This window comes from Salvelinus alpinus, chromosome 5, assembly GCF_045679555.1.
Source record: "Salvelinus alpinus chromosome 5, SLU_Salpinus.1, whole genome shotgun sequence".
In the NCBI taxonomy this organism is placed as follows: Eukaryota; Metazoa; Chordata; class Actinopteri; order Salmoniformes; family Salmonidae; genus Salvelinus; species Salvelinus alpinus.
In genome coordinates, this window is record NC_092090.1 from 102,434,397 (window position 1) to 102,460,820 (window position 26,424).

General features: G+C 45.8%; 1 protein-coding gene across 1 annotated transcript in view; it reads left to right on the forward strand.

Annotated features, from left to right (window-relative positions):
• The window catches only part of tars1 (threonyl-tRNA synthetase 1), an 84,796-nt gene that overhangs the window by 22,080 nt on the left and 36,292 nt on the right, over positions 1-26,424 (forward strand). Inside the window, exon 9 of the mRNA XM_071404430.1 lies at positions 13,852-13,998. Coding sequence (XP_071260531.1) covers positions 13,852-13,998 — 147 coding nt within the window. The remainder of the gene's footprint in view (positions 1-13,851; positions 13,999-26,424) is intronic.

Here is a 26,424-nt window from a genome sequence, read left to right on the forward strand (position 1 = left end):
TAATGAAACTGTAATAACACAAAGCTGTCTCTGTTTTCTAATAATGAAACTGTAATAACACGAAGCTGTCTCTGTTTTCTAATAATGAAACTGTAATAACACAAAGCTGTCTCTGTTTTCTAATAATGAAACTGTAATAACACAAAGCTGTCTCTGTTTTCTAATAATGAAACTGTAATAACACAAAGCTGTCTCTGTTTTCTAATAATGAAACTGTAATAACACAAAGCTGTCTCTGTTTTCTAATAATGAAACTGTAATAACACAAAGCTGTCTGTTTTCTAATAATGAAACTGTAATAACACAAAGCTGTCTCTGTTTTCTAATAATGACACTGTAATAACACAAAGCTGTCTCTGTTTTCTAATAATGAAACTGTAATAACACGAAGCTGTCTGTTTTCTAATAATGAAACTGTAATAACACAAAGCTGTCTGTTTTCTAATAATGAAACTGTAATAACACAAAGCTGTCTCTGTTTTCTAATAATGAAACTGTAATAACACGAAGCTGTCTCTGTTTTCTAATAATGAAACTGTAATAACACGAAGCTGTCTCTGTTTTCTAATAATGAAACTGTAATAACACGAAGCTGTCTGTTTTCTAATAATGACACTGTAATAACACGAAGCTGTCTCTGTTTTCTAATAATGAAACTGTAATAACACGAAGCTGTCTGTTTTCTAATAATGACACTGTAATAACACGAAGCTGTCTGTTTTCTAATAATGACACTGTAATAACACGAAGCTGTCTCTGTTTTCTAATAATGAAACTGTAATAACACGAAGCTGTCTGTTTTCTAGTAATGACACTGTAATAACACGAAGCTGTCTCTGTTTTCTAATAATGAAACTGTAATAACACGAAGCTGTCTGTTTTCTAATAATGACACTGTAATAACACAAAGCTGTCTGTTTTCTAATAATGACACTGTAATAACACAAAGCTGTCTGTTTTCTAATAATGACACTGTAATAACACGAAGCTGTCTGTTTTCTAATAATGAAACTGTAATAACACGAAGCTGTCTGTTTTCTAATAATGACACTGTAATAACACAAAGCTGTCTGTTTTCTAATAATGACACTGTAATAACACGAAGCTGTCTCTGTTTTCTAATAATGAAACTGTAATAACACAAAGCTGTCTCTGTTTTCTAATAATGAAACTGTAATAACACAAAGCTGTCTGTTTTCTAATAATGAAACTGTAATAACACGAAGCTGTCTCTGTTTTCTAATAATGAAACTGTAATAACACAAAGCTGTCTCTGTTTTCTAATAATGAAACTGTAATAACACAAAGCTGTCTCTGTTTTCTAATAATGAAACTGTAATAACACGAAGCTGTCTCTGTTTTCTAATAATGACACTGTAATAACACAAAGCTGTCTCTGTTTTCTAATAATGAAACTGTAATAACACAAAGCTGTCTGTTTTCTAATAATGACACTGTAATAACACAAAGCTGTCTGTTTTCTAATAATGACACTGTAATAACACGAAGCTGTCTGTTTTCTAATAATGAAACTGTAATAACACGAAGCTGTCTGTTTTCTAATAATGACACTGTAATAACACAAAGCTGTCTGTTTTCTAATAATGACACTGTAATAACACGAAGCTGTCTGTTTTCTAATAATGAAACTGTAATAACACGAAGCTGTCTGTTTTCTAATAATGAAACTGTAATAACACGAAGCTGTCTCTGTTTTCTAATAATGAAACTGTAATAACACAAAGCTGTCTCTGTTTTCTAATAATGAAACTGTAATAACACAAAGCTGTCTCTGTTTTCTAATAATGAAACTGTAATAACACAAAGCTGTCTCTGTTTTCTAATAATGAAACTGTAATAACACAAAGCTGTCTCTGTTTTCTAATAATGAAACTGTAATAACACAAAGCTGTCTCTGTTTTCTAATAATGAAACTGTAATAACACAAAGCTGTCTCTGTTTTCTAATAATGAAACTGTAATAACACAAAGCTGTCTCTGTTTTCTAATAATGAAACTGTAATAACACGAAGCTGTCTGTTTTCTAATAATGACACTGTAATAACACGAAGACTTGTCCCCCGTTTTCTAATAATGAAACTGTAATAACACAAAGCTGTCTCTGTTTTCTAATAATGAAACTGTAATAACACAAAGCTGTCTCTGTTTTCTAATAATGAAACTGTAATAACACAAAGCTGTCTCTGTTTTCTAATAATGAAACTGTAATAACACAAAGCTGTCTGTTTTCTAATAATGACACTTGTAATAACACAAAGCTGTCTCTGTTTTCTAATAATGAAACTGTAATAACACAAAGCTGTCTGTTTTCTAATAATGACACTGTAATAACACAAAGCTGTCTCTGTTTTCTAATAATGAAACTGTAATAACACAAAGCTGTCTCTGTTTTCTAATAATGAAACTGTAATAACACAAAGCTGTCTCTGTTTTCTAATAATGAAACTGTAATAACACAAAGCTGTCTCTGTTTTCTAACATGACACCTCTTAATAAGGATCGGACCCTTTTTTCCCCCTCAATTTTCTCCTAAAATGACATAGCCAAATCTAACTGCCTGTAGCTCAGGACCTGAAGCAAGGATATGCATATTCTTGATACCATTTTAAAGGAAACACTTTGAAGTTTGTGGAAATGTTCAGTTAATTTAGGAGAATATAACACAATAGATCTGGTAAAAGATGATACAAAGACAAAACCAACCGTTCCTCGGTAAAAAAAATGGTACCATCATTGAAAATGCAAGAGGCCATAACTTATTATTCCAGCCCAGGTGCAATTTAGATTTTGGCCACTAGATGGTAGCAGTGTATGTGCAAAGTTTTATACTGATCCAATGAACCATTGTATTTCTGTTCAAAATGTTGTATCAAGACTGCCCAAATGTGCCAAATTGATTTATTAATACATTTTCAAGTTCACAATTGTGCACTCTCCTCAAACAATAGAATGGTATTATTTCACTGTAATAGCTACTGTAAACTGGACAGTGCAGTTAGATTAACAAGAATGTAAGCTTTCTGCCAACATCAGATATGTCTATGTCCTGGGAAATGTTCTTGTTACTTACAACCTCATGCTAATCACATTAGCCTACGTTAGCTCAACCGCCCCGTGGGGCACCCACCGATCCTGAAGGAACACTAAGCTATCCCTGTATTCTAATGATGACTCTGTAATAACACAGCTGTCCCTGTATTCTAATGATGACTCTGTAATAACACAGCTACCCCTATATTTAGGCTCTTGCAGACAACCTGGACAGGCCTCTATTATAACAGATTCATTTGAGTAGTTATAACTTTATAATGTGTGTGTGTGTGTGTGTTTCTCTCTCATAGTCAGGGTCTAGCTGACGCCACAGTGATAGCGAAGGTGAACAGCTCTGTGTGGGACCTGGACCGACCTCTAGAGGAAAACTGCAGTCTGCAGCTACTCAAGTTTGATGATGACGAGGCTAAAGCTGTAAGTACAACCTCCAGACTCTTTTGAAGACTTACACGGACAGTTTCTCCTGGGTTTAATCAATGTCTGGGAAACTGGCCCTATAAGTCTCTAAAATAACGCTATTTGGATTAAACCTTCTAGATAAAGACGCTAACTTAGCTAACCTAGCTAGTGATTTTTAACTGAGATTATAAAAAGTAGTTAGTTAGAGCCAAGTTTGTTCATTTGCAAATAATGACTAACTATGTTTTAAGTCCTACACAGTGGAACTTTGAAACCAGTATATCCTCCCCACTCTCTTCCCTCGCCATCCTCCCCACTCTCTTCCCCCTCGCCATCCTCCCCACTCTCTTCCCTCGCCATCCTCCCCACTCTCTTCCCTCGCCATCCTGCCCACTCTCTTCCCCTCGCCATCCTCCCCACTCTCTTCCCTCGCCATCCTCCCCACTCTTCCCCTCGCCATCCTCCCCACTCTCTTCCCCTCGCCATCCTCCCCACTCTCTTCCCTCGCCATCCTCCCCACCTCTCTTCCCTCGCCATCCTCCCCACTCTCTTCCCTCGCCATCCTCCCCACTCTCTTCCCTCGCCATCCTCCCCACTCTCTTCCCTCGCCATCCTCCCCACTCTCTTCCCTCGCCATCCTCCCCACTCTCTTCCCCTCGCCATCCTCCCCACTCTCTTCCCTCGCCATCCTCCCCACTCTCTTCCCTCGCCATCCTCCCCACTCTCTTCCCTCGCCATCCTCCCCACTCTCTTCCCTCGCCATCCTCCCCACTCTCTTCCCTCGCCATCCTCCCCACTACTTCTTCCCTCGCCATCCTCCCCACTCTCTTCCCTCGCCATCCTCCCCACTCTCTTCCCCTCGCCATCCTCTCCCACTCTCTTCCCTCGCCATGGCACCTCCCCACCTCTCTTCCCTCGCCATCCTCCCCACTCTTCCCTCGCCATCCTCCCCACTCTTCCCCTCGCCATCCTCCCCGCTCTCTTCCCCTCGCCATCCTCCCCGCTCGCGTCCCTCGCCATCCTCCCCGCTCTCGTCCCTCGCCATCCTCCCCGCTCTCGTCCCTCGCCATCCTCCCCGCTCTCGTCCCTCGCCATCCTCCCCGCTCTCGTCCCTCGCCATCCTCCCCGCTCTCTTCCCTCGCCATCCTCCCCGCTCTCTTCCCCTTCCCCATCCTCCCCGCTCTCTTCCCTCGCCATCCTCCCCGCTCTCTTCCCTCGCCATCCTCCCCGCTCTCTTCCCTCGCCATCCTCCCCGCTCTCTTCCCCTCGCCATCCTCCCCGCTCTCTTCCCCTCGCCATCCTCCCCCGCTCTCTTCCCCTCGCCATCCTCCCCGCTCTCTTCCCCTCGCCATCCTCCCCGCTCTCTTCCCCTCGCCATCCTCCCCGCTCTCTTCCCCTCGCCACTCCCTCCCCCGCTCTCTTCCCCTCGCCATCCTCCCCGCTCTCTTCCCCCTCGCCATCCTCCCCGCTCTCTTCCCCTCGCCATCCTCCCCGCTCTCTTCCCCCTCGCCATCCTCCCCGCTCTCTTCCCCTCGCCATCCTCCCCGCTCTCTTCCCCTCGCCATCCTTTCCTCCTCCTCGTCAGGTGTACTGGCACTCCAGTGCCCACATAATGGGTGAGGCGATGGAGAGGGTCTACGGAGGCTGTTTGTGTTACGGTCCGCCCATCGAGAACGGCTTCTACTACGACATGTTCCTGGACCAAGAGTGAGTAACGCCTCGTCTCATTGGCCAGTTAGAGCCGAGTAAAGACTTGTCTTATTGGTCTAGCTGGCTGACAGGGAATGAGTAGTAAGCGTGGAACCAGGAAGAATGTTGCCAGTGTTTAGATCATATGTTCATCCAAGTTGACACAGTGTTGGGGTCAATTCAGGATATTCAATTCATAGAAAACCAATTCCTAGAAATCCAATTTAAATATAACTTCCTGAATTGACGGAACTGACTCTTCACTCAGGTTATATTGATGCCAGTTGGCTTGGCAAGCAGCCACATACTATTGGAGGATGTTGTAATCTAGACCCCGAGTGGCGCAGCGGCTTAAGGCACTGTAGTACTTGAGACGTCACTACAGATCCGGGTTCGATCCCGGGCTGTGTCGCTGCCGGCCGCAACCGGGAGACCATGAGGCGACGCACAATTGGCCCAGCGTCGTCTGGGAGGTCCTTGTCCCATCTCGCTCGTAGCGATTCCTTGTGGCAGGCCGGTAGCACGCTGACACGGGCGCCAGCTGTATGGTGTCTCCTCCAACACATTAGTGTCAAGAAGCAGTGAGGCTTCAGCGTGGTCGTGTTTCGGAGGATGCATGGCTCTCGACGTTCGCCTCTCCCCAGTCCGTACGGAAGTTGCAGCGATGGGACAAGACTGTAACTAGGGGTGTAAAAATAAAATTTCAAATAAACAACAACAATAAAATAGACCCATGTTTCTGTGGGACCACGGTCTGTAAAGAAAAGTGGTCAGATGAAGCAGATGCTAAACTACAGGACTGTTTTACTATCACAGACTGGGATATGTTCCGGGATTCTTCCTGATGAGGCATTGAGGAGTACACCACATTGGTCACTGGCTTTGAGTGCATTGAGGACGTCGTCCCCACAGTGACTGTACGTACATACCCCAACCAGAAGCCATGGATTACAGGCAGCATTCGCACTGAGCTAAAGGGTAGAGCTCCCGCTTTCAAGGAGCGGGACTCTAAACCGGAAGCTTATAAGAAGTCCCGCTTTGCCCTCCGATGAACCATCAATACAGGACTAAGATCAAATAGTACTACACCGGCTCCGACACTCGTCGGATGTGGCAGGGCTTGCAATGAATCGTATGGTAATGGTATAGAGAGGCTGGTTTTAATGAATCACCAGTCTGGGGAGATGAATCGTATGGTATAGAGAGGCTGGTTTTAATGAATCACTAGTCTAGGGAGATGAATCGTATGGTATCAGAGAGGCTGGTTTTAATGAATCACCAGTCTGGGGAGATGAATCGTATGGTATAGAGAGGCTGGTTTTAATGAATCACCAGTCTGGGGAGATGAATCGTATGGTATAGAGAGGCTGGTTTTAATGAATCACCAGTCTGGGGAGATGAATCGTATGGTATAGAGAGGCTGGTTTTAATGAATCACTAGTCTGGGGAGATGAATCGTATGGTAATGGTATAGAGAGGCTGGTTTTAATGAATCACCAGTCTGGGGAGATGAATCGTATGGTATAGAGAGGCTGGTTTTAATGAATCACTAGTCTGGGGAGATGTATCGTATGGTAATGGTATAGAGAGGCTGGTTTTAATGAATCACCAGTCTGGGGAGATGAATCGTATGGGGTCGAGAGGCTGGTTTTAATGAATCACTAGTCTGGGGAAGATGTATCGTATGGTATATAGAGAGGCTGGTTTTAATGAATCACTAGTCTGGGGAGATGAATTGTATGGTAATGGTATAGAGAGGCTGGTTTTAATGAATCACCAGTCTGGGGAGATGAATCGTATGGTATAGAGAGGCTGGTTTTAATGAATCACTAGTCTGGGGAGATGTATTGTATGGTAATGGTATAGAGAGGCTGGTTTTAATGAATCACCAGTCTGGGGAGATGAATTGTATGGTATAGAGAGGCTGGTTTTAATGAATCACCAGTCTGGGGAGATGAATCGTATGGTATAGAGAGGCTGGTTTTAATGAATCACCAGTCTGGGGAGATGAATCGTATGGTATAGAGAGGCTGGTTTTAATGAATCACCAGTCTGGGGAGATGAATCGTATGGTATAGAGAGGCTGGTTTTAATGAATCACCAGTCTGGGGAGATGAATCGTATGGTATAGAGAGGCTGGTTTTAATGAATCACCAGTCTGGGGAGATGAATCGTATGGTATAGAGAGGCTGGATTTAATGAATCACCAGTCTGGGGAGATGAATCGTACGGTATAGAGAGGCTGGTTGTAATGAATCACCAGTCTGGGGAGATGAGTCGTACGCTATAGAGAGGCTGGTTTTAATGAATCACCAGTCTGGGGAGATGAATCGTATGGTATAGAGAGGCTGGTTTAGACAGGAACTGGTAGTCCAGGCACCATTTTGGTAATTGGTTTAGACAGGAACTGGTAGTCCAGGCACCATTTTGGTAATTGGTTTAGACAGGAACTGGTAGTCCAGGCACCATTTTGGTAATTGGTTTAGACAGGAACTGGTAGTCCAGGCACCATTTTGGTAATTGGTTTAGACAGGAACTGGTAGTCCAGGCACCATTTTGGTAATTGGTTTAGACAGGAACTGGTAGTCCAGGCACCATTTTGGTAATTGGTTTAGACAGGAACTGGTAGTCCAGGCACCATTTTGGTAATTGGTTTAGACAGGAACTGGTAGTCCAGGCACCATTTTGGTAATTGGTTTAGACAGGAACTGGTAGTCCAGGCACCATTTTGGTAATTGGTTTAGACAGGAACTGGTAGTCCAGGCACCATTTTGGTAATTGGTTTAGACAGGAACTGGTAGTCCAGGCACCATTTTGGTAATTGGTTTAGACAGGAACTGGTAGTCCAGGCACCATTTCTACCACTACTTCTCTCTGCCAGCCACCACTTCAATCCCTGTACTCCAGTGTAATCCAGTCTCTTCCTCTGCCTCCTCCTCCTCCACTCTTCTTTCCAGGGGAGTGTCCAGTAATGACTTCCCCTGCTTGGAGAACTTGTGTAAGAAGATCATCAAGGAGAAGCAACCCTTCGAGAGGCTGGAGATCAAGAAGGAGACTCTCCTGGAGATGTTCAAGGTAGATCTCTCTCTTATTGGGAAACATGTTTACATTGCCCAAGCCAGTGAACTAGATAATAAACAATACCATTTTAAAAGTTAACATTACACTCACAAAAGTTACAAAGAATAAAGACATTTCAAATGTCATATGTGCAGATAGTTAAAGTACAAAAGGGAAAATAAATAAACATAAATATGGGTTGTATTTACAATGGTGTTTGTTCTTCACTGGTTGACCTTTTCTTGTGGCAACAGGTCACAAATCTTGCTGCTGTGATGTCACACTGGTATTTCACCCAATAGATATATGGAGTTTATCAAAATTGGGTTTGTTTTTAATTCTTTGTGGATCTGTGTAATCTGAGGGAAATATGTGTCTCTAATATGGTCATACATTGGGCAGGAGGTTAGGAAGTGCAGCTCAGTTTCTACCTCATTTTGTGGACAGTGTGCACATAGCCTGTCTTCTCTTGAGAGCCAGGTCTACGGAGACCTTTCTCAATAGCAAGGCTATGCTCACTGAGTCTGTACATAGTCAAAGCTTTCCTTAAGTTTGGGTCAGTCACAGTGGTCAGGTATTCTGCCACTGTGTACTCTCTGTTTAGGGCCAAATGGTATTCTAGTTTGCTCTGTTTTTTTTGTTAATTCTTTCCAATGTGTCAAGTAATTATCTTTTTGTTTTCTAATGATTTGGTTGGGTCTAATTGTGTTGTTGTCCTGGGGCTCTGTGGGGTCTGTTTGTGAACAGAGCCCTAAGACCAGCTTTCTTAGGGGGCTCTTCTCCAGGTTCATCTCTCTGTAGGTGATGGCTTTGTTATGACTCTTTTCTGGATGTTGATAATTAGAGGGTATCGGCCTAATTCTGCTCTGCATGCATTATTTGGTGTTTTACGTTGTACACAGAGGATATTTTTGCATAATTCAGCATGCAGAGTCTCAATTTGGTGTTTGTCCCATTTTGTGAATTCTTGGTTGGTGAGCGGACCCCAGACCTCACAGCCATAAAGGGCAATGGGGTTCTATAACTGATTCAAGTATTTTTAGCCAGACGGTGCAGACTGTTCTAGTGCCCTTGCGAATTCGTATGAATGTTGAAGAGGGTGGGGCTTAAGCTGCATCCCTGTCTCACACCACGGCCCTGTGGAAATACATTTTTTGTTGTCAATTTTAACCGTACACTTGTTGTTTGTGTAAATTGATTTTATGTCATAGGTTTTCCCCCCAACACAGCGTTCCATCAATTTGTATAGCAGACCCTCATGCCAAATTGAGTCAAAAGCTTTTTTGAAATCAACAACGAATGAGGAGACTTTGCCTTTGTTTTGGTTTGTTTGTTTTTCAATTAGTGTGTGCAGGGTGAATACGTGGTCTGTTGTGCGGTAATTTGGTAAAAAGCCAATTTGACATTTGCTCAGTACATTGTTTTCACTGAGGAAATGTACGAGTCTGCTGTTAATGATAATGCAGAGGATTTTCCCAAGGTTGCTGTTGACACATATCCCACGGTAGTTATTGAGGTCAAATTTGTCTCCACTTTTGTGGTTTGGGGTGATCAGTCCTTGGTTCCAAATATTGGGGACGATCCTAGAGCTGAAGATTATGTTAAATAGTTTTAGTATTTATTTAAGCCAATTAGAATTTGTAGGATTTGTATTTTATGATTTCATTGAGGATACTGTGAACACCACGGGCCTTTTTGGGTTGTGGGGTTTGTATTTTGTCCTGTAGTTCATTCAATGTAATTGGAGAATCCAGTGTAATTGTAATTGGAGAGTCTTGCTCTCTCAAATTGAAATGCAAGCTGCTTTATTGGCATGAAAACATTATCAATATTGCCAAAGCAACAATTTATATAATATACATTGTTAGAGAATAATGAAGTATAATAATATAAAATGGTAGTAAATAATATATATTTTAAAAATAACAATGAAATGGTAGAAATGTAAGTATGCTAAACATGGAAAATGAAACTGTCATCCTCACCTTTACATCAGTACTACTACAACTACCATCATTACTGCTCTCTGTTCTCTCTCTGTCTGTCTCTCTGTTCTCTCTCTCTTCCTGTCTGGTCTCTCTGTCTCTGTCATACGTAGTGTGATTTATTTCTGCTGTTCCACTACTGATCTGAACATCTCTCTCCGCAGTACAACAAATTTAAGTGCCGAATCCTGAATGAGAAGGTGACCACCCCAACCACTACTGTGTACAGGTGAGCTGCATCCCGACCCGGTCGTTATGGAATGTGTGTTTGGGCCGATCCAGGTTCCCTGTGTATTTATCCTGTCTGTGCTGACTAGGTGTGGTCCGCTGATTGACCTGTGCCGAGGACCCCATGTCCGACACACTGGAAAGATTAAGGCCCTGAAGATCCACAAGGTAAAGCCTCACTCACACTTCTGGTTTTGTCTCCGCTATGTTTTGAAACTTATATTTAGTTTCTTTTGAAGGATCTTTATTTAAATTCTCTTGATGGTTCTCTGAAGTCGTCCCAGTTTTAAATGTCCGACCACTCTAAGGTTTCCTTGACCACGTTTACACTCCAACATCCCGTTATTATTCGGGATTCAAGTATTCTATCTTGGAAGTTGTCTCATATAAACATCATATCCCGTTTTACAATAACCTGAATCAGCTCCTTTCCCAGTTATGAGAGGGGTGAATAAGATGCCTGGGATATGCTGATCTTAGACTGGATACGTTGACCTGTCTTATCCCATTTCCTGTTTGTTGTGGTCTCCCAGGCTCAGTCCTTTTGAAGTTCAGGTTTCCTTCAGCCATATTTAAACTGCATGGTTTCCCTCGTCGCAGTGGGAGGGGAACACCATGTCATCAAGTTTACTGCGTTTCCACCGCCATTTCTCCCAGAATTCATTTAAAGATCCCTTAATGTTAAACTAATATCCTGTTTCCATCACAGCTGTCAATTTATTTTTATTTATTCGATATGACTTGCATAAAAACTGTGGATAGAAACGTGGTTAGTATTTCACTTTCAAAATATTCATCCGAGATAAACTGAAATATTATCAGAAACATGTTGGATTGTTTTTACTGCGTTTAAGTTCCAGCCATTTGGAATTTGTGCTCATAATCTCTACCTACTGGGAGGACAAGGCTGACATCTCTCTAGTATGCTACTCTCTTCTCCTGTCTCTAACTTCCAGAACTCATCTACCTACTGGGAGGACAAGGCTGACATCTCTCTCCAGTATGCTACTCTCTTCTCCTGTCTCTAACTTCCAGAACTCATCTACCTACTGGGAGGACAAGGCTGGCATCTCTCTCAGTATGCTACTCTCTTCTCCTGTCTCTAACCTCCAGAACTCATCTACCTACTGGGAGGACAAGGCTGACATCTCTCTAGTATGCTACTCTCTTCTCCTGTCTCTAACTTCCAGAACTCATCTACGTACTGGGAGGACAAGGCTGACATCTCTCTAGTATGCTACTCTCTTCTCCTGTCTCTAACCTCCAGAACTCATCTACCTACTGGGAGGACAAGGCTGACATCTCTCTAGTATGCTACTCTCTTCTCCTGTCTCTAACCTCCAGAACTCATCTACCTACTGGGAGGACAAGGCTGACATCTCTCTAGTATGCTACTCTCTTCTCCTGTCTCTAACTTCCAGAACTCATCTACCTACTGGGAGGACAAGGCTGACATCTCTCTAGTATGCTACTCTCTTCTCCTGTCTCTAACTTCCAGAACTCATCTACCTACTGGGAGGACAAGGCTGACATCTCTCTAGTATGCTACTCTCTTCTCCTGTCTAATCTCCAGAACTCATCTACCTACTGGGAGGACAAGGCTGACATCTCTCTAGTATGCTACTCTCTTCTCCTGTCTCTAATCTCCAGAACTCATCTACCTACTGGGAGGACAAGGCTGACATCTCTCTAGTATGCTACTCTCTTCTCCTGTCTCTAATCTCCAGAACTCATCTACGTACTGGGAGGACAAGGCTGACATCTCTCTAGTATGCTACTCTCTTCTCCTGTCTCTAACTTCCAGAACTCATCTACCTACTGGGAGGACAAGGCTGGCATCTCTCTAGTATGCTACTCTCTTCTCCTGTCTCTAACCTCCAGAACTCATCTACCTACTGGGAGGACAAGGCTGACATCTCTCTAGTATGCTACTCTCTTCTCCTGTCTCTAACTTCCAGAACTCATCTACCTACTGGGAGGACAAGGCTGACATCTCTCTAGTATGCTACTCTCTTCTCCTGTCTCTAACTTCCAGAACTCATCTACGTACTGGGAGGACAAGGCTGACATCTCTCTAGTATGCTACTCTCTTCTCCTGTCTCTAACTTCCAGAACTCATCTACCTACTGGGAGGACAAGGCTGACATCTCTCTAGTATGCTACTCTCTTCTCCTGTCTCTAATCTCCAGAACTCCTCTACCTACTGGGAGGACAAGGCTGACATCTCTCTAGTATGCTACTCTCTTCTCCTGTCTCTAACTTCCAGAACTCCTCTACCTACTGGGAGGACAAGGCTGACATCTCTCTAGTATGCTACTCTCTTCTCCTGTCTCTAACTTCCAGAACTCATCTACCTACTGGGAGGACAAGGCTGACATCTCTCTAGTATGCTACTCTCTTCTCCTGTCTAATCTCCAGAACTCATCTACCTACTGGGAGGACAAGGCTGACATCTCTCTAGTATGCTACTCTCTTCTCCTGTCTCTAATCTCCAGAACTCATCTACGTACTGGGAGGACAAGGCTGACATCTCTCTAGTATGCTACTCTCTTCTCCTGTCTCTAACTTCCAGAACTCATCTACCTACTGGGAGGACAAGGCTGGCATCTCTCTAGTATGCTACTCTCTTCTCCTGTCTCTAACCTCCAGAACTCATCTACCTACTGGGAGGACAAGGCTGACATCTCTCTAGTATGCTACTCTCTTCTCCTGTCTCTAACTTCCAGAACTCATCTACCTACTGGGAGGACAAGGCTGACATCTCTCTAGTATGCTACTCTCTTCTCCTGTCTCTAACTTCCAGAACTCATCTACGTACTGGGAGGACAAGGCTGACATCTCTCTAGTATGCTACTCTCTTCTCCTGTCTCTAACTTCCAGAACTCATCTACCTACTGGGAGGACAAGGCTGACATCTCTCTAGTATGCTACTCTCTTCTCCTGTCTCTAACTTCCAGAACTCATCTACGTACTGGGAGGACAAGGCTGACATCTCTCTAGTATGCTACTCTCTTCTCCTGTCTCTAACTTCCAGAACTCATCTACCTACTGGGAGGACAAGGCTGACATCTCTCTAGTATGCTACTCTCTTCTCCTGTCTCTAACTTCCAGAACTCATCTACCTACTGGGAGGACAAGGCTGACATCTCTCTAGTATGCTACTCTCTTCTCCTGTCTCTAACTTCCAGAACTCATCTACGTACTGGGAGGACAAGGCTGACATCTCTCTAGTATGCTACTCTCTTCTCCTGTCTCTAACTTCCAGAACTCATCTACCTACTGGGAGGACAAGGCTGACATCTCTCTAGTATGCTACTCTCTTCTCCTGTCTCTAACTTCCAGAACTCATCTACCTACTGGGAGGACAAGGCTGACATCTCTCTAGTATGCTACTCTCTTCTCCTGTCTCTAACTTCCAGAACTCATCTACGTACTGGGAGGGCAAGGCTGACATGGAGACTCTTCAGAGGATCTACGGAATCTCCTTCCCTGATCCTAAGATGCTCAAGGAGTGGGAACGCTTCCAGGAGGAGGCCAAGAACAGGGACCACCGCAAACTGGGACGGGTAGGGGACTATTACTCAAACAATCACTCTGTTATTTGTCAAATGCTTCATAAACAACAGGTGTAGACGAACAGTGAAATGCTTCATAAACAACAGGTGTAGACGAACAGTGAAATGCTGACTTACAGACCCTTCCCAACAATGCAGAGAGAAGAATGTAATAGAAAGATGATAACACAAGGAATAAATACACAATGAGGAACAATAACATGGTTATATACACGGGCTACCGGGTAATAACATGGTTATATACACTGGGTACCGGTACTGAGTCAATGTGCAGAGGTACCAGGTAATAACATGGTTATATACACTGGGTACCGGGTAATAACATGGTTATATACACTGGGTACTGAGTCAATGTGCAGAGGTACCAGGTAATTTCATGGTTATATACACTGGGTACCGAGTAATAACATGGTTATATACACTGGGTACCGGGTAATAACGTGGTTATATACACTGGGTACCAGGTAGTAACGTGGTTATATACACTGGGTACCGGGTAATAACATGGTTATATACACTGGGTACCGGGTAATAACGTGGCTATATACACGGGGTACCGGGTAATAATATGGCTATATACACGGGGTACCGGGTAATAACGTGGTTATGTAATTAAGGTAGATGCTGTATGAACATACAGTACCAGTCAGCACCTACTAATTCAAGGGTTATTTGTCAAAAGGTGGCTACTCGTATATTTTGATTTGTTTAACACTTTTCTGGTTACCTCATGATTCCATATGTGTTATTTCATAGTTTTGATGTCTTCATTATTATTCTACAATGTAGAACATAGTAAAAATAAAGATAACCCCTTGAATGATTAGGTGTCCAAACGTATGACAGGTACGGTGGAGGTGAAGTGACTAGACTACAGGATAGATGATGGACAGTACCAGCAGTGGTACGGTGGAGGTGAAGTGACTAGACTACAGGATTGATGATGGACAGTACCAGCAGTGGTATGGGTGGAGGTGAAGTGACTAGACTACAGGATTGATGATGGACAGTACCAGCAGTGGTATGGGTAGAGGTGAAGTGACTAGACTACAGGATAGATGATGGACAGTACCAGCAGTGGTACGGTGGAGGTGAAGTGACTAGACTACAGGATAGATGATGAACAGTACCAGCAGTGGTATGGGTGGAGGTGAAGTGACTAGACTACAGGATTGATGATGGACAGTACCAGCAGTGGTACGGTGGAGGTGAAGTGACTAGACTACAGGATAGATGATGAACAGTACCAGCAGTGGTATGGGTGGAGGTGAAGTGACTAGACTACAGGATTGATGATGGACAGTACCAGCAGTGGTATGGGTAGAGGTGAAGTGACTAGACTACAGGATAGATGATGGACAGTACCAGCAGTGGTATGGGTGGAGGTGAAGTGACTAGACTACAGGTTTGATGATGGACAGTACCAGCAGTGGTATGGGTAGAGGTGAAGTGACTAGACTACAGATTTGATGATGAACAGTACCAGCAGTGGTATGGGTGGAGGTGAAGTGACTAGACTACAGATTTGATGATGAACAGTACCAGCAGTGGTATGGGTAGAGGTGAAGTGACTAGACTACAGATTTGATGATGAACAGTACCAGCAGTGGTATGGGTGGAGGTGAAGTGACTAGACTACAGGATTGATGATGGACAGTACCAGCAGTGGTATGGGTGGAGGTGAAGTGACTAGACTACAGGATTGATGATGAACAGTACCAGCAGTGGTATGGGTGGAGGTGAAGTGACTAGACTACAGGATAGATGATGGACAGTACCAGCAGTGGTATGGTGGAGGTGAAGTGACTAGACTACAGGTTTGATGATGAACAGTACCAGCAGTGGTATGGGTGGAGGTGAAGTGACTAGACTACAGGTTTGATGATGGACAGTACCAGCAGTGGTATGGGTGGAGGTGAAGTGACTAGACTACAGGATTGATAATGGACAGTACCAGCAGTGGTATGGGTGGAGGTGAAGTGACTAGACTACAGGATTGATGATGGACAGTACCAGCAGTGGTATGGGTGGAGGTGAAGTGACTAGACTACAGGATTGATGATGAACAGTACCAGCAGTGGTATGGGTGGAGGTGAAGTGACTAGACTACAGGATAGATGATGGACAGTACCAGCAGTGGTACGGTGGAGGTGAAGTGACTAGACTACAGGATAGATGATGGACAGTACCAGCAGTGGTATGGGTGGAGGTGAAGTGACTAGACTACAGGATAGATGATGGACAGTACCAGCAGTGGTACGGTGGAGGTGAAGTGACTAGACTACAGGATTGATGATGGACAGTACCAGCAGTGGTATGGGTGGAGGTGAAGTGACTAGACTACAGGATTGATGATGGACAGTACCAGCAGTGGTACGGTGGAGGTGAAGTGACTAGACTACAGGATTGATGATGGACAGTACCAGCAGTGGTATGGGTGGAGGTGAAGTGACTAGACTACAGGATGGATGATGAACAGTACCAGCAGTGGTATGGGTGGAGGTGAAGTGACTAGACTACAGGATTGATGATGAACAGTACCAGCAGTGGTATGGGTGGAGGTGAAGTGACTAGACTACAGGATTGATGATGGACAGTACCAGCAGTGGTATGGGTGGAGGTGAAGTGACTAGACTACAGGATAGATGATGGACAGTACCAGCAGTGGTATGGGTGGAGGTGAAGTGACTAGACTACAGGATAGATGATGGACAGTACCAGCAGTGGTATGGGTGGAGGTGAAGTGACTAGACTACAGGATAGATGATGGACAGTACCAGCAGTGGTACGGTGGAGGTGAAGTGACTAGACTACAGGTTTGATGATGGACAGTACCAGCAGTGGTATGGGTGGAGGTGAAGTGACTAGACTACAGGTTTGATGATGGACAGTACCAGCAGTGGTATGGGTGGAGGTGAAGTGACTAGACTACAGGATTGATGATGGACAGTACCAGCAGTGGTATGGGTGGAGGTGAAGTGACTAGACTACAGGTTTGATGATGGACAGTACCAGCAGTGGTATGGGTGGAGGTGAAGTGACTAGACTACAGGATTGATGATGGACAGTACCAGCAGTGGTATGGGTGGAGGTGAAGTGACTAGACTACAGGTTTGATGATGGACAGTACCAGCAGTGGTATGGGTGGAGGTGAAGTGACTAGACTACAGGATTGATGATGGACAGTACCAGCAGTGGTACGGTGGAGGTGAAGTGACTAGACTACAGGATTGATGATGGACAGTACCAGCAGTGGTATGGGTGGAGGTGAAGTGACTAGACTACAGGTTTGATGATGGACAGTACCAGCAGTGGTATGGGTGGAGGTGAAGTGACTAGACTACAGGATTGATGATGAACAGTACCAGCAGTGGTATGGGTGGAGGTGAAGTGACTAGACTACAGGATTGATGATGGACAGTACCAGCAGTGGTACGGTGGAGGTGAAGTGACTAGACTACAGGTTTGATGATGGACAGTACCAGCAGTGGTATGGGTGGAGGTGAAGTGACTAGACTACAGGATAGATGATGGACAGTACCAGCAGTGGTATGGGTGGAGGTGAAGTGACTAGACTACAGGATTGATGATGGACAGTACCAGCAGTGGTATGGGTGGAGGTGAAGTGACTAGACTACAGGATTGATGATGGACAGTACCAGCAGTGGTACGGTGGAGGTGAAGTGACTAGACTACAGGTTTGATGATGGACAGTACCAGCAGTGGTATGGGTGGAGGTGAAGTGACTAGACTACAGGATAGATGATGGACAGTACCAGCAGTGGTATGGGTGGAGGTGAAGTGACTAGACTACAGGATTGATGATGGACAGTACCAGCAGTGGTATGGGTGGAGGTGAAGTGACTAGACTACAGGATTGATGATGGACAGTACCAGCAGTGGTATGGGTGGAGGTGAAGTGACTAGACTACAGGATTGATGATGGACAGTACCAGCAGTGGTACGGTGGAGGTGAAGTGACTAGACTACAGGATTGATGATGGACAGTACCAGCAGTGGTATGGGTGGAGGTGAAGTGACTAGACTACAGGTTTGATGATGGACAGTACCAGCAGTGGTATGGGTGGAGGTGAAGTGACTAGACTACAGGATTGATGATGAACAGTACCAGCAGTGGTATGGGTGGAGGTGAAGTGACTAGACTACAGGATTGATGATGGACAGTACCAGCAGTGGTACGGTGGAGGTGAAGTGACTAGACTACAGGTTTGATGATGGACAGTACCAGCAGTGGTATGGGTGGAGGTGAAGTGACTAGACTACAGGATAGATGATGGACAGTACCAGCAGTGGTATGGGTGGAGGTGAAGTGACTAGACTACAGGATTGATGATGGACAGTACCAGCAGTGGTATGGGTGGAGGTGAAGTGACTAGACTACAGGATTGATGATGGACAGTACCAGCAGTGGTATGGGTGGAGGTGAAGTGACTAGACCACAGGATTGATGATGGACAGTACTAGCAGTGGTATGGGTGGAGGTGAAGTGACTAGACTACAGGATTGATGATGGACAGTACCAGCAGTGGTATGGGTGGAGGTGAAGTGACTAGACTACAGGTTGATGATGGACAGTACCAGCAGTGGTATGGGTGGAGGTGAAGTGACTAGACTACAGGATTGATGATGGACAGTACCAGCAGTGGTATGGGTGGAGGTGAAGTGACTAGACTACAGGATTGATGATGGACAGTACCAGCAGTGGTACGGTGGAGGTGAAGTGACTAGACTACAGGATTGATGATGGACAGTACTAGCAGTGGTATGGGTGGAGGTGAAGTGACTAGACTACAGGATTGATGATGAACAGTACCAGCAGTGGTACGGTGGAGGTGAAGTGACTAGACTACAGGTTTGATGATGGACAGTACCAGCTGTGGTATGGGTGGAGGTGAAGTGACTAGACTACAGGATTGATGATGGACAGTACCAGCAGTGGTATGGGTGGAGGTGAAGTGACTAGACTACAGGGTTGATGATGGACAGTACCAGCAGTGGTACGGTGGAGGTGAAGTGACTAGACTACAGGATTGATGATGGACAGTACCAGCAGTGGTATGGGTGGAGGTGAAGTGACTAGACTACAGGATTGATGATGGACAGTACCAGCAGTGGTATGGGTAGAGGTGAAGTGACTAGACTACAGGATAGATGATGGACAGTACCAGCAGTGGTATGGGTGGAGGTGAAGTGACTAGACTACAGGTTTGATGATGGACAGTACCAGCAGTGGTATGGGTGGAGGTGAAGTGACTAGACTACAGGTTGATGATGGACAGTACCAGCAGTGGTATGGGTGGAGGTGAAGTGACTAGACTACAGGTTTGATGATGGACAGTACCAGCAGTGGTATGGGTGGAGGTGAAGTGACTAGACTACAGGATTGATGATGGACAGTACCAGCAGTGGTATGGGTGGAGGTGAAGTGACTAGACTACAGGTTTGATGATGGACAGTACCAGCAGTGGTATGGGTGGAGGTGAAGTGACTAGACTACAGGATTGATGATGGACAGTACCAGCAGTGGTACGGTGGAGGTGAAGTGACTAGACTACAGGATTGATGATGAACAGTACCAGCAGTGGTATGGGTGGAGGTGAAGTGACTAGACTACAGGATAGATGATGGACAGTACCAGCAGTGGTATGGTGGAGGTGAAGTGACTAGACTACAGGTTTGATGATGGACAGTACCAGCAGTGGTATGGGTGGAGGTGAAGTGACTAGACTACAGGTTTGATGATGGACAGTACCAGCAGTGGTATGGGTGGAGGTGAAGTGACTAGACTACAGGATTGATAATGGACAGTACCAGCAGTGGTATGGGTGGAGGTGAAGTGACTAGACTACAGGATTGATGATGGACAGTACCAGCAGTGGTATGGGTGGAGGTGAAGTGACTAGACTACAGGATTGATGATGAACAGTACCAGCAGTGGTATGGGTGGAGGTGAAGTGACTAGACTACAGGATAGATGATGGACAGTACCAGCAGTGGTACGGTGGAGGTGAAGTGACTAGACTACAGGATAGATGATGGACAGTACCAGCAGTGGTATGGGTGGAGGTGAAGTGACTAGACTACAGGATAGATGATGGACAGTACCAGCAGTGGTACGGTGGAGGTGAAGTGACTAGACTACAGGATTGATGATGGACAGTACCAGCAGTGGTATGGGTGGAGGTGAAGTGACTAGACTACAGGATTGATGATGGACAGTACCAGCAGTGGTACGGTGGAGGTGAAGTGACTAGACTACAGGATTGATGATGGACAGTACCAGCAGTGGTATGGGTGGAGGTGAAGTGACTAGACTACAGGATGGATGATGAACAGTACCAGCAGTGGTATGGGTGGAGGTGAAGTGACTAGACTACAGGATTGATGATGAACAGTACCAGCAGTGGTATGGGTGGAGGTGAAGTGACTAGACTACAGGATTGATGATGGACAGTACCAGCAGTGGTATGGGTGGAGGTGAAGTGACTAGACTACAGGATAGATGATGGACAGTACCAGCAGTGGTATGGGTGGAGGTGAAGTGACTAGACTACAGGATAGATGATGGACAGTACCAGCAGTGGTATGGGTGGAGGTGAAGTGACTAGACTACAGGATAGATGATGGACAGTACCAGCAGTGGTACGGTGGAGGTGAAGTGACTAGACTACAGGTTTGATGATGGACAGTACCAGCAGTGGTATGGGTGGAGGTGAAGTGACTAGACTACAGGTTTGATGATGGACAGTACCAGCAGTGGTATGGGTGGAGGTGAAGTGACTAGACTACAGGTTTGATGATGGACAGTACCAGCAGTGGTATGGGTGGAGGTGAAGTGACTAGACTACAGGATTGATGATGGACAGTACCAGCAGTGGTATGGGTGGAGGTGAAGTGACTAGACTACAGGTTTGATGATGGACAGTACCAGCAGTGGTATGGGTGGAGGTGAAGTGACTAGACTACAGGATTGATGATGGACAGTACCAGCAGTGGTATGGGTGGAGGTGAAGTGACTAGACTACAGGTTTGATGATGGACAGTACCAGCAGTGGTATGGGTGGAGGTGAAGTGACTAGACTACAGGATTGATGATGGACAGTACCAGCAGTGGTACGGTGGAGGTGAAGTGACTAGACTACAGGATTGATGATGGACAGTACCAGCAGTGGTATGGGTGGAGGTGAAGTGACTAGACTACAGGTTTGATGATGGACAGTACCAGCAGTGGTATGGGTGGAGGTGAAGTGACTAGACTACAGGATTGATGATGAACAGTACCAGCAGTGGTATGGGTGGAGGTGAAGTGACTAGACTACAGGATTGATGATGGACAGTACCAGCAGTGGTACGGTGGAGGTGAAGTGACTAGACTACAGGTTTGATGATGGACAGTACCAGCAGTGGTATGGGTGGAGGTGAAGTGACTAGACTACAGGATAGATGATGGACAGTACCAGCAGTGGTATGGGTGGAGGTGAAGTGACTAGACTACAGGATTGATGATGGACAGTACCAGCAGTGGTATGGGTGGAGGTGAAGTGACTAGACTACAGGATTGATGATGGACAGTACCAGCAGTGGTACGGTGGAGGTGAAGTGACTAGACTACAGGTTTGATGATGGACAGTACCAGCAGTGGTATGGGTGGAGGTGAAGTGACTAGACTACAGGATAGATGATGGACAGTACCAGCAGTGGTATGGGTGGAGGTGAAGTGACTAGACTACAGGATTGATGATGGACAGTACCAGCAGTGGTATGGGTGGAGGTGAAGTGACTAGACTACAGGATTGATGATGGACAGTACCAGCAGTGGTATGGGTGGAGGTGAAGTGACTAGACTACAGGATTGATGATGGACAGTACCAGCAGTGGTACGGTGGAGGTGAAGTGACTAGACTACAGGATTGATGATGGACAGTACCAGCAGTGGTATGGGTGGAGGTGAAGTGACTAGACTACAGGTTTGATGATGGACAGTACCAGCAGTGGTATGGGTGGAGGTGAAGTGACTAGACTACAGGATTGATGATGAACAGTACCAGCAGTGGTATGGGTGGAGGTGAAGTGACTAGACTACAGGATTGATGATGGACAGTACCAGCAGTGGTACGGTGGAGGTGAAGTGACTAGACTACAGGTTTGATGATGGACAGTACCAGCAGTGGTATGGGTGGAGGTGAAGTGACTAGACTACAGGATAGATGATGGACAGTACCAGCAGTGGTATGGGTGGAGGTGAAGTGACTAGACTACAGGATTGATGATGGACAGTACCAGCAGTGGTATGGGTGGAGGTGAAGTGACTAGACTACAGGATTGATGATGGACAGTACCAGCAGTGGTATGGGTGGAGGTGAAGTGACTAGACTACAGGATTGATGATGGACAGTACTAGCAGTGGTATGGGTGGAGGTGAAGTGACTAGACTACAGGATTGATGATGGACAGTACCAGCAGTGGTATGGGTGGAGGTGAAGTGACTAGACTACAGGTTGATGATGGACAGTACCAGCAGTGGTATGGGTGGAGGTGAAGTGACTAGACTACAGGATTGATGATGGACAGTACCAGCAGTGGTATGGGTGGAGGTGAAGTGACTAGACTACAGGATTGATGATGGACAGTACCAGCAGTGGTACGGTGGAGGTGACGTGACTAGACTACAGGATTGATGATGGACAGTACTAGCAGTGGTATGGGTGGAGGTGAAGTGACTAGACTACAGGATTGATGATGAACAGTACCAGCAGTGGTACGGTGGAGGTGAAGTGACTAGACTACAGGTTTGATGATGGACAGTACCAGCTGTGGTATGGGTGGAGGTGAAGTGACTAGACTACAGGATTGATGATGGACAGTACCAGCAGTGGTATGGGTGGAGGTGAAGTGACTAGACTACAGGGTTGATGATGGACAGTACCAGCAGTGGTACGGTGGAGGTGAAGTGACTAGACTACAGGATTGATGATGGACAGTACCAGCAGTGGTATGGGTGGAGGTGAAGTGACTAGACTACAGGATTGATGATGGACAGTACCAGCAGTGGTATGGGTAGAGGTGAAGTGACTAGACTACAGGATAGATGATGGACAGTACCAGCAGTGGTATGGGTGGAGGTGAAGTGACTAGACTACAGGTTTGATGATGGACAGTACCAGCAGTGGTATGGGTGGAGGTGAAGTGACTAGACTACAGGTTGATGATGGACAGTACCAGCAGTGGTATGGGTGGAGGTGAAGTGACTAGACTACAGGTTTGATGATGGACAGTACCAGCAGTGGTATGGGTGGAGGTGAAGTGACTAGACTACAGGATTGATGATGGACAGTACCAGCAGTGGTATGGGTGGAGGTGAAGTGACTAGACTACAGGTTTGATGATGGACAGTACCAGCAGTGGTATGGGTGGAGGTGAAGTGACTAGACTACAGGATTGATGATGGACAGTACCAGCAGTGGTACGGTGGAGGTGAAGTGACTAGACTACAGGATTGATGATGAACAGTACCAGCAGTGGTATGGGTGGAGGTGAAGTGACTAGACTACAGGATAGATGATGGACAGTACCAGCAGTGGTATGGTGGAGGTGAAGTGACTAGACTACAGGTTTGATGATGGACAGTACCAGCAGTGGTATGGGTGGAGGTGAAGTGACTAGACTACAGGTTTGATGATGGACAGTACCAGCAGTGGTATGGGTGGAGGTGAAGTGACTAGACTACAGGATTGATAATGGACAGTACCAGCAGTGGTATGGGTGGAGGTGAAGTGACTAGACTACAGGATTGATGATGGACAGTACCAGCAGTGGTATGGGTGGAGGTGAAGTGACTAGACTACAGGATTGATGATGAACAGTACCAGCAGTGGTATGGGTGGAGGTGAAGTGACTAGACTACAGGATAGATGATGGACAGTACCAGCAGTGGTACGGTGGAGGTGAAGTGACTAGACTACAGGATAGATGATGGACAGTACCAGCAGTGGTATGGGTGGAGGTGAAGTGACTAGACTACAGGATAGATGATGGACAGTACCAGCAGTGGTACGGTGGAGGTGAAGTGACTAGACTACAGGATTGATGATGGACAGTACCAGCAGTGGTATGGGTGGAGGTGAAGTGACTAGACTACAGGATTGATGATGGACAGTACCAGCAGTGGTACGGTGGAGGTGAAGTGACTAGACTACAGGATTGATGATGGACAGTACCAGCAGTGGTATGGGTGGAGGTGAAGTGACTAGACTACAGGATGGATGATGAACAGTACCAGCAGTGGTATGGGTGGAGGTGAAGTGACTAGACTACAGGATTGATGATGAACAGTACCAGCAGTGGTATGGGTGGAGGTGAAGTGACTAGACTACAGGATTGATGATGGACAGTACCAGCAGTGGTATGGGTGGAGGTGAAGTGACTAGACTACAGGATAGATGATGGACAGTACCAGCAGTGGTATGGGTGGAGGTGAAGTGACTAGACTACAGGATAGATGATGGACAGTACCAGCAGTGGTATGGGTGGAGGTGAAGTGACTAGACTACAGGATAGATGATGGACAGTACCAGCAGTGGTACGGTGGAGGTGAAGTGACTAGACTACAGGTTTGATGATGGACAGTACCAGCAGTGGTATGGGTGGAGGTGAAGTGACTAGACTACAGGTTTGATGATGGACAGTACCAGCAGTGGTATGGGTGGAGGTGAAGTGACTAGACTACAGGTTTGATGATGGACAGTACCAGCAGTGGTATGGGTGGAGGTGAAGTGACTAGACTACAGGATTGATGATGGACAGTACCAGCAGTGGTATGGGTGGAGGTGAAGTGACTAGACTACAGGTTTGATGATGGACAGTACCAGCAGTGGTATGGGTGGAGGTGAAGTGACTAGACTACAGGATTGATGATGGACAGTACCAGCAGTGGTATGGGTGGAGGTGAAGTGACTAGACTACAGGTTTGATGATGGACAGTACCAGCAGTGGTATGGGTGGAGGTGAAGTGACTAGACTACAGGATTGATGATGGACAGTACCAGCAGTGGTACGGTGGAGGTGAAGTGACTAGACTACAGGATTGATGATGGACAGTACCAGCAGTGGTATGGGTGGAGGTGAAGTGACTAGACTACAGGTTTGATGATGGACAGTACCAGCAGTGGTATGGGTGGAGGTGAAGTGACTAGACTACAGGATTGATGATGAACAGTACCAGCAGTGGTATGGGTGGAGGTGAAGTGACTAGACTACAGGATTGATGATGGACAGTACCAGCAGTGGTACGGTGGAGGTGAAGTGACTAGACTACAGGTTTGATGATGGACAGTACCAGCAGTGGTATGGGTGGAGGTGAAGTGACTAGACTACAGGATAGATGATGGACAGTACCAGCAGTGGTATGGGTGGAGGTGAAGTGACTAGACTACAGGATTGATGATGGACAGTACCAGCAGTGGTATGGGTGGAGGTGAAGTGACTAGACTACAGGATTGATGATGGACAGTACCAGCAGTGGTATGGGTGGAGGTGAAGTGACTAGACTACAGGATTGATGATGGACAGTACTAGCAGTGGTATGGGTGGAGGTGAAGTGACTAGACTACAGGATTGATGATGGACAGTACCAGCAGTGGTATGGGTGGAGGTGAAGTGACTAGACTACAGGTTGATGATGGACAGTACCAGCAGTGGTATGGGTGGAGGTGAAGTGACTAGACTACAGGATTGATGATGGACAGTACCAGCAGTGGTATGGGTGGAGGTGAAGTGACTAGACTACAGGATTGATGATGGACAGTACCAGCAGTGGTACGGTGGAGGTGAAGTGACTAGACTACAGGATTGATGATGGACAGTACTAGCAGTGGTATGGGTGGAGGTGAAGTGACTAGACTACAGGATTGATGATGAACAGTACCAGCAGTGGTACGGTGGAGGTGAAGTGACTAGACTACAGGATTGATGATGGACAGTACCAGCAGTGGTATGGGTGGAGGTGAAGTGACTAGACTACAGGGTTGATGATGGACAGTACCAGCAGTGGTACGGTGGAGGTGAAGTGACTAGACTACAGGTTTGATGATGGACAGTACCAGCTGTGGTATGGGTGGAGGTGAAGTGACTAGACTACAGGATTGATGATGGACAGTACCAGCAGTGGTATGGGTGGAGGTGAAGTGACTAGACTACAGGGTTGATGATGGACAGTACCAGCAGTGGTACGGTGGAGGTGAAGTGACTAGACTACAGGATTGATGATGGACAGTACCAGCAGTGGTATGGTGGAGGTGAAGTGACTAGACTACAGGATTGATGATGGACAGTACCAGCAGTGGTATGGGTGGAGGTGAAGTGACTAGACTACAGGATTGATGATGGACAGTACCAGCA